This window comes from Medicago sativa, chromosome 5, assembly GCF_051527215.1.
Source record: "Medicago sativa cultivar Bolivia chromosome 5, Bolivia_mono, whole genome shotgun sequence".
NCBI classification, from domain to species: Eukaryota; Viridiplantae; Streptophyta; class Magnoliopsida; order Fabales; family Fabaceae; genus Medicago; species Medicago sativa.
The window spans coordinates 16,650,477-16,660,637 of NC_140753.1; the positions used below are offsets into that span (position 1 = coordinate 16,650,477).

General features: G+C 34.0%; 2 protein-coding genes across 2 annotated transcripts; both read left to right on the plus strand.

The window, feature by feature from the left end:
• Nucleotides 1–1,186: 1,186 nt before the first annotated feature.
• LOC146920567 (F-box protein At3g07870-like) lies at nt 1,187–2,450 on the plus strand. Its single transcript, XM_085710730.1, has one exon. The coding sequence runs from the start codon at nt 1,187–1,189 to the stop codon at nt 2,441–2,443; it is 1,257 nt and encodes a 418-aa protein (XP_085566856.1). The 3' UTR covers nt 2,444–2,450.
• Nucleotides 2,451–5,522: 3,072 nt separating this feature from the next.
• LOC146920568 (uncharacterized) lies at nt 5,523–8,072 on the plus strand. Its single transcript, XM_085711159.1, has 5 exons — nt 5,523–5,615; nt 5,699–5,872; nt 6,379–7,040; nt 7,308–7,899; nt 7,941–8,072. Exons 1-5 carry the CDS (start codon nt 5,523–5,525, stop codon nt 8,070–8,072), a joined length of 1,653 nt encoding a protein of 550 aa, XP_085567285.1.
• Nucleotides 8,073–10,161: the final 2,089 nt, after the last annotated feature.

The following is a 10,161-nucleotide window of genomic DNA, read 5'->3' on the forward strand; positions in this document are numbered from 1 at the left end:
GTGTACAGGATCGGTACTAATTTCACAATAACAAATAGAAACAAACATGATTTGGTAATTAGGCATACTATGATGTCTTTTGGTGACTTTAAATATATTTTGACGACCGGAGAATGACGTGTGAAAAATTAAAATTATTTATATGAGAGAGTATGATTAGTTAAGAGTAAGATATAGACAAAATCACTAAACTCAAAGTCATCTAAGTGGAACCTATCTGACAATATATCCGAAAACACCTTATATTGTATGATACATAATGTTGCTTAACATAATAATACACTTTATGTTTGATTTTGATTGAATTAAGGATGCTTTATGTCTTTTTATTTTATTATATAACTTTAGTATTGAAATATTTTTGAAGTTTATATATGATATTTTTTAAGAGCCCGGGGAGCGTCGAGAGCGGTAGTAAACTAAACGTATAGGATCAATAAGAAACTTAGACATCGCATCTTCATCCAAAACCTTAGGTTTTAGGCATAATTACCCACACTTGATTCCCAACAATCTTGCCCTCCAGTGTGAGTCACCCTCGAGTCTAATCAAGACACAGATACCACTTGTTGAGGAGTGTGGGGGCGACAATGGACTAAAACTCGAAGACCACTAAGAGACTTAGACTTCCACATCTCCACCAAGAACCTTAAGGCTTTAGATGGAAGTGGACTAAAACTCGAAGACCACTAAGAGACTTAGACATTAACATCTCCACCAAGAACCTTAAGGCTTTAGATGAATGAGTCTCCTCTCTTATATATCTAACAATATTTGAATTATGTTGAAGTTTATATATATGATATTTTAAGTCATAGTTTTTTTTATATGTATCTTAAGATACGCGATACAATACAATCAATGATTCAAAAAAACGGTTGAACGACACATAATTTCATCACATGTCTCTCTTTTCTCTCTTATTCAAGAGACTAACATGGTAATACAAACAATATCTTTAACTAATGCTGTCCTTTTTTTATACAATATTCATACTTAGAATTTTCTTTGTTTAATTTTCATTTTTTTAATACATAGGTCTAAAAAATGAAAGATAGGAACCTGTTGTTTCGTCCCATTTGCTCCTATGTTTCTCTTCCGACATCTATTACATGATATGTATCAAATAAGAATCCCTCTTATGTGTTTTATTTTCTCATTAATTTATTTTTGTTTCAGCATCACCATGAAAAGAAAAAGTAACTTAATTGCATCTTCCACAACTAGGCACAAATGCAAACCAACAAGAGAGAAAGTTGGTGGATATTTTCCGGATCTTCCATCCTCAATCACCACCCACATTCTACTTCAACTCCCCATCAAAGCTGTTTCCATTTGCAAATGTGTTTGTAAAACATGGAATGCACTGATTTCAGACTCATATTTTGCCACATTATACTTTGAACGTGCATCACTTGGTTTAATGATTCGGAACGCTGATTCAGGACGAGTGTCAAATACATTGCACCTTTTTGAGTACCAACCTGAAAATTTGTTGAGAGTTGTCTACACCAAATTTGACCCAAAATTCAAGCTTCCTCTCCGTAATGCAAATACAACATGTCATTTACCTTCTTACTATCCAGAAGATGATAAATTTGCTGTGGTGAATTCCTGCAATGGCTTGCTTTGTTTACGTGAGCCAGATAGTGTAAACCATTTAGTTGTTTGCAACCCAATCACAGGTGAGTTCATAAGACTTCCAGAAACTGCGCCTAATCGAAAACCAATATGTGTTGGTTTTGGCTTCCAACCTAAAACTAATGAATATAAGGTGATAAGAATGTGGAAGATATATGATAGATGGTGCTCTAAATCTGATGTTATGGCTGCTGAAGTGCATACACTAGGAACAACAACATGGAGGAATGTTGAAGTTGATCCTAAGTTTTCATCTTTGAGCCTTGAACTTAAATATGCAGCTTCTGTGAACGGAGTACTTCATTGGATCAATTTTGATAGAAAGATACGTTCAATATTGTGTTTCAACCTTGAAAGTGAGAGGTTTGAATCCTTCCCTTCTCCTCCTTCTCCTCTTAGAAGTCGTATCACCATGGTGGAATTAAAGGGATTTCTGTACATATGCGAAACAACTTTCGACTCTTGTGTAGTATGGCTTATGAAGAAATATGGTATCGGTGAATCATGGACAAAGGTTTATTACAGCGATAATTTCAAAGGATCTCCTCGTCCTCGGCGTTTTGGTGTATGTAGGCCAATAAAACACTTTGAGAATGGTGAGGGAGCCTTATTGCTTCAGAGGTCCCATCTTTGGAATTCCTTTATTTATTTTGAACCCGAAAAACATCGATTGACAACTTTTTGTGTTGAAGGGGACGAATCAATCTTGTTTGAATCAATCTTTCATATTCCGAGTCTTGTATCATTGAAGGATGTTGTGAAAGGAAACAACATTGAAGTGCAGAGTGTCAATTCATGGTAAGGAATAAGGATGTTGGTTCAAATATATTATTTTAAAGGCAAAAATGGTAACTTGTGCCCTTAAGGGCACATGTTAAGGAACTCGTTATAGAAATATACGTATCAAAAGTCGTGCATTCAACTACTTAAATGTTAATATATTGTTTTTTCCAATGTAAAGTTGCTCTTTTTGGATTGCTTAACATGTGCCCTTAGGGCACAAGTTAACGACCCTATTTTAAATTGCAGTTCTGAAAATCATAATTATTTGTATATTCAGAAATCGGAATCATAAGACAAGTTTTTGGAACTTCTTTAGTTTTTGGAACTCTGATTTTATGTTTCCACAAATGTCATTCGCTGAATTGAGTTGTTTCGTAAAATAGTGATGCTTTGAATTATTAATTTTTGCTTTGAAATATGGTTCGTTTTTTTTATTGTATATTATGTTATGTTAACTGTTTTTACAATTTGATTATGCCTCTAAATGTTTAATTCGATTCTTGCAGATACCATCAAATGGTGAATTAAAAGGCTCAGACAAGAAGCAACATTGAAGTTTTTGGAGTTAATTATTGCCAACTCTTTATTTCAGTTTTAATATTTGCTAGCATACAGTTTTGGAGCTTTTCCTTCACTTCCTTGTATTGATTTCTTTATATTGAACGAAGAATGTCTTCACTTTATCAGCATTGTACGAGGAAGCTTATTGGCCAATTAAGACATACCATAAAGAAGCCTAACAACATATTGTTAGGCTTTTCATTAAATAAATAAAAACATATTGTTAGGCTTTAAACGAGACATTTTTTTATAAATAAATTTCAATAGTGTACTAAGGATCGAGTGAAATAAGTCGATCAACTTCTTTTTAAAATTATTGTTGAAGATTACAACATAGTTTTTTTTTTTTTTTTTTACAAGAAGTTTACAACATACTCCCTTCGTCCCAAATTATAAGCAAAAAAAATTCATTTTCTTTGTCCCAAATTATAAGCAAAAAAGACCAACTTTTATCATATTTAATTATGGGTGTGTTTGGTAAAAATAAGGTATAAGCTAGCTTATAGCTGATGACTGATAGCTGATAACTGATAGCTAAAAAGCTAGCTTATTAAAATTAAGGGTTAATTATGTTTCTAGTCCCTATAAAATAGCGACCTTGTAAGTTTAGTCCTTACTTAATTTTAATAGCATTTTTAGTCCCTAATTTTGTTTTTTTGCCCTGAGTATTAGTCCCTACTCAATTCAAATTTGTTTAATTTATGCTTAAACTCTTAAATTTTTGAACAATTTTTTGCAGACATGTTTAGAACATTACTAAAAGTTCCTCCGCAAAAAATTATCTCAAAATTTGATTTTTACATCCAGATTTTTATTACTTTTTATCTTTAATTTTTGTCGTTTTAAAAAATTCATATTTAATTCATTTCATGTCTGAAAATTCTAAATTTTAGTAAACGAACCTTTCATAGTGTTCTAATCTTGTCTCAAAAAAATCGTTCAAAAATTTAAGAGTTTAAGGATAATTAATCAAACTTTGTTTTAGCAGGGACTAAAATTATAAGTAATTTTTTTTTTATAGGGACTAAAAATGCTATTAAAATTAAGTAAGGACTAAACTTACAAGGTCGCTATTTTATAGGGACTAGAAACATAATTAACCCTTTAAAGTGTTTGGTAAAATTAGCTGTTGAAATGACCGATAAATATAAAATGACATAAAAGGACATATTTGGTTATTTTTATTTCTTTATATAAATCAAATATATGATTTTTTTTCCTAATGTATTTCTTTTTAATATTTCAAATTATTTTCATCTCCAAGATGATAAATGTATTTTATGAATTTAATTGACATTTTTTTAACAATTTTTTTTATAAATATAAAATGACATTAAATGACATGTTTGTTTATTTATTTTTTTATAAATTATATATGTAATTTTTTTTTACTTAATGTATTTCTTTTTAAATATCAAAATTTATTTCCAATTACTTTCAACTCTAAAATAATAAATGTGTTTTATGAACTCAATTGACATTTTTTATTCAACAAATTTTAATTTTTTGACGAATTTTATTTAACTAAATTAGCTTCACAATTTATTTATTATTATATTATATTTAAAATTAAATACTACATTAATTAAAAGCAATGTCATAAAAAAAAGTGAAGTACAAAATATAAAAGAAAATTGATGTTCACACATTTGAGAAGGCTGAGACATACATGTAAAATACGCTTTTGCCCCCTCGGCAGTTAACTGCCGAGGAATTCAAAATCCGGCTGCAGTTAATTGCCGAGGAATTCCTTGGTAGTTAACTGCCGAGGTTTTCTGAACATAAACAGATCGAACAAAAGCAGTTTCCAGTTTCACATTTTCCTTCAAACACTAACAAATTCTCTCCAAAAGCACATTTTCACGAATTGCAAGCCAATCATCACCTCATTATCACAAGTAAGTACCCTTAATCATTGCAATGTTAATGTTAGTTTGTTTAGGTTTATTTTTTAAAAAAATTAGAGTAGTTTGCATGTGGTTAGGGTTGATTTTAAAATTGACAATTTGATGATTGCATGTGTAGTTTTTGAATTGATAAATGAATGTAGTTGTTGCCTATGTTGTTTAAATGATAATGTGGCTTTGAATGGTGGCAAATGAACACAATTTGAATATGTTTTATACTTTGCACACAAAGTGTTTGATCAAATGCCTCAATGAAAATTATATTGATTATTTAGTTAGTTTAGGTTATGGAAATGATAGAAGTGATGTTAATTATAGTTTGATTAAGTGTATATTGATTTTTTATTGTATTTAGGTTATGATGTAAATGATTAAGTGTATAGAAATGATTAAGTTATGATGGAAATGATGGACATAATGATGATTGTATGAATGATTTTATTGTAAGTGTATAGAAATGATTAGTTTAGGTTATTGATTTTATTGTAATGATGATTGTATGAATGATTTTAGGTTATGGAAATGATGTTCATTGTTGTTAATGTTAATGATTAAGTTATGATTAGTGTGTTTAATGTGTTTGATTATGTTATGGAAAATGATGTTAATTTATTAAAAATTTGTGTAGATATGGCCGATCAGGACCCCATTGATCCATCTAAGATGATTGGTGGTAGGCGTGCTCAGACACAAAGCTACCGGAAGGAGAAGGAGAGGAGAAACGCACATATCCAAAAGAGGGGAAGAGGTCGGAGGGGGGGGGGGGGGATGGTTCAGGGACTTCTCAGCCTTCTGAGGCTTCTCAGGCACAGCCTGAAGAGTCGCAGGTGGTTGACCCGACCCAGGGGGTGGAGTACCTGAACTATCAGGATCACCATGATGTGACTGATGGTGGGTACGACGAGCAGTATATGCCAGAGCAGCCGCATATGCCAGGGGAGCTAGACAAGGATGACATTGCAGCAGCGACTGCCCCGGAGGTGTTGCCTACGGACGCTCCCTTTCCTGGAGGACCGCAGACATATCTCTGCTTCACTCTTATGCCAATCATGTGGCATTGCCGCTTTGGTATAATTCAGAGAACGTAAGTATTGTTTTTTTAAATGTTCTTTCTTTATGTTTAATTATGTGTGTGTTTGTTTAATTATTATATCAACTTTTATATGTGTTTTTTTTTAATTCCTTTCTTTATGTTTAATTATTTTCTTTATTTTTTCTTTCTTGATTTAAATTGTTTTATTTATATGTTTTCTTTATATGTGATTTTCTTTATATGTTTTCTTTATATGTTTTATTTATATGTTTTCTTTCTTGATTTAAATTGTTTTATTTATATGTTTTATTTATATGTTTTATTTATATGTGATTTTCTTTATATGTTTCTTTATATGTTTTCTTTATTTTTATTTTCGCATTTGATAAGTTTTATATTTATTAGTTAAATGTTTACATTGTTTAAACTATGTTTATTTTTCTATTTTTTCAGTGCCGCAAGAAGCGTTTTGTAAAACCAATTAATCATGGCCCTAAGATTTTGAGTCTCGGACGTCCAAACGCCAATCAGAGATGGTTTTGGGATCCTCTTAGGGAGAGTGGCTTACATGATTTGGTCTACTTGGGCTACGCCACTGTGCCTCACGCTTTGCTGATGACTCTATGCGAGAGGTGGCATTCCGAGACCAGCACTTTTCACATGCCCATGGGGGAGATGACTGTGACTTTGGATGATGTCGCATGTCTTATGCATGTCCTGATTGAAGGGCGGATGTTGGGCCACCGGAAGAAGATGCTGAGACACGAGGGAGAGGCACTACTGATGAATCACTTGGGTGCGTCGAAGAAGGAGGCAGAGAAAATCTGCAATACAGAGTATGGTGGATACATTAGTTATCGAAAGTTGAGGGAGTTTTATACAACGCACCTTGGTAGAGCCAACATTTTGGCGGATACACAGGATCCAGAGGAGCTGGAGGAGTTGGAGAGGGTTAAGACTTATTGTGTGAAGTGCTACCTTCTATACTTGGTTGGATGCTTGTTGTTTGGGGATAGAAGCAACAAACGCATCCAGTTGATCTATTTGACGACTATGGCGGACGGCTACGCGGGGATGCGTGCTTATTCGTGGGGAGGGATGACACTTGCATACCTGTACGATGAGTTAGCTCATGCCTGTTTGCCCGGAGACAGCCAGCTTGAGGGAAGCGTGACACTGCTCACTGTAAGTAAAAATTAAATTTAAATTTAATTTTTTTTGTTAACTATTAGTATTTTGTTATATTTTGTTATATTTTTTTGTTAACTTTAATTTTTTTTGTTAACTATTATTATTTTGTTATATTTTTTTGTTAACTTTAAATTTTATTTTTTTAGTTAACTTTAATTTATTTATAAATTTGATTTGTATGGTTTGTGCAGGCATGGTTTTTGGCGCATTTTCCTTAAGTTTTATACTGTTGATCCAAACCCGTACTACATTGAAAATTTACCGGTTGCGACGAGGTGGACTCTTCAGATGGGTCATGGAGAGGGGACCACGTATCGGTTGACACTTGATCGTATTACGTTTGATGACGTATGCTGGAGGCCGTACGAAGGGCACAGGGAGTTCCAGGCTTTCGAGGAGGTATTCTGTTATTCTGGCTGGATCATGTGTGGCGATCGTAGGTTGTACCGTCACCTGCCGGAGAGGGTTTTGAGGCAGTACGGATACGTCCAGTTCGTCCCTAGACCTCTGACTGATGTTGCAGAGCTGTCACCGACTGAGATTGTGCAGGCCTTCGTCGACTTCCGCCCTCACACGCTTAAGGCGGCCGATTGGGGTGAGCATGCAGGAGAGCAACCATGGCGTATGTCAGAAGGCTATGTACAATGGTACACGGTTGTGTCTCACCCTCAGATTTTGCCACTTCTTCCGGGAGATGTTCCGAGGCCTCCAAACGAGGAGCAGATCGTTGCAGAGCAGTGGGAGCGGTACGAGGCGAGAAGCTCCCCTGACACCTATGACATGGTTAGCGGCGTTTTGCCCATGCTGATGAGTTTTTGGGTCAGGAGGTGATGAGCATGACCCCTCAGCAGTTGTATGCGGCCTTGCAGGATGTTAGGCAGCAGATCGCGCCGATCATTACCAGGAGGAGAGCCCAGAGACCGAGGAGGAGGCAGCAGCAGCATCAGCAGGACTAGGACCAGCAGTAGGATTAGGACTGCTAGTATTTTATGTTTAGGATATATTTTTAGGACTTGGTGTTTATTTTCATGACATTTGGCCGTTTTGTTAGTACTTTCAGTACATTTGTTGTTACTTTGTTTCGATGACATTTTTTTATGACAATTGTTCGTTTCCGTATTATATTTTCAATTTCAATTATGTTGCTAATTTTCTTTGATTAGGTTTTATGGTTTGGCATTCAAACAATGTGTTTACAATGTGCAAAAACACATGTAACAGGTTCTGCCTTCAACAGGTTCTGCCATTTTCTGGCTTCAGGACGACTCGGCAGTTAACTTCTGAGGAAATAATGAAACCGACGGTAGTTAACTGCCGAGGTTTTCCTCGGTACTTAACTGCTGAGGTTTTCCTCGGGACTTAAGTGCCGAGGTTTTGTTTTATTATTTTTTTTTTTGAGGGAATGTTTTGTTTTATTTTGTTTAGAATAGAATTATGTTAGAAAATGTTAGGAATTATTTAGAAATTATTTTATGTTATTTGAAATATTGCGATAGAGTGAATTCCAATAAATATTGCGACATTAATTCGTAGACAATTTTATTTACATATAATTACATTACGTAAAAGACATGTACGTCAACTATCATTACATTACATTCGAAAATGTACCTTCCAACTACAACAATTATCTTACCTTTGAATGGGGTCAATTCAAACTAGCTAAACATCAGGACTCCAGCATTCGTCCAGAAGTGCTTTTGTTCCATTCCAAATGTTAAATTCTAGTTGGTCTTGGAGCCAACGGAATGAGGTCCAGACCTTGACACTTCGATACCATCATTTAAACGAAGCCAACCAGAAATTAACATTTAGAATGGAACAAAAACACTCCCGGACGAATGCCGGTGTCCTGCCATTTAACTAGTTTGAATGACCCCATCCAAAGGAAGACAATTGTTGTAGTTGGAATGTGCATTCCAACTACAACAATTGTCTTACCTCTGAAATGGGGTAAATTCAAACTTGCCAAACAACAGGACTCAAGCATTTCGCTCAGCATTCATGCATTCCTTTGAAAAGAATAAATTTTTGTTAGGCTTGATTTAAATGAATGTATTGCAGTGCCACCGAAATGAGGTCCATTCCTTGACACTTAATACCTTCATCTAAACCAGCCAAACAAAAATTTAATCTTTTCAAAGGAAAAACATAAATGCTGAGCGAAATGCTTGAGTCCTCGCCGTTTGGCAAGTTTGAATTACCCGATTTCAGAGGTGAGACAAATGTTGTAGTTTGAATGCACCTTACCCTAACTAATGACGATCTTCTGGCGGAATCAAGTTGTTGATGATATCTTCAGTTGATCTCAGCAACGTCACTCGCATATCGATCCACTGGAACTTGGTGTGCTCCCAAAACATACTCGTCACGTTTTCGTCGTTCTTTAACTCCACCCAAGTGAATGATACGCTCCCCTCGTCGAGCTTTGGACATTTATACCGAACATTTTGCACCCTTCTTGTGTCTCCTGGGTTGACTCCTTGGTTGAATTCATTCAGTTGATCCTTGAGATCTCTTAACGTTACATCAAGGCACCGAACCTTCAACCTCTGAGGTTCTCCGCCGTTGAATGTTGCATGAACGTCGATCCATCCGACCATTGTTTCAAATCTACACACATAGAAATTTAAAATAATCAATGAAAAACTCATTCAAACATTTCATCAAACACTTAATGTACAAATTATACATAGACTCTAAAAATCATAAAAATAACCCTAAAATGTAATTGTCTAAAAAAAAAAAAATTAACGTAAAATATAGCAAAATTATTCAAATTATATTTACTCTTAAAATAAATCATATAGTCTTACTAAAATAAAATAAAAAATATAAAACACCAAATTAAAAAATAACCCTAAAATTTTTAAATTATAATATAATCATCATGCAAACATTTTAACAAAATTAATCAACTAACATCTAATCTAATAATGATTTATAACATGTAAATCTAATTAAAAACTAAAATAAAAAAATTAATTTAAAACACCAAATTAAAATATAACCAATAAATTTTAAACTAAAACATAAACATCATAC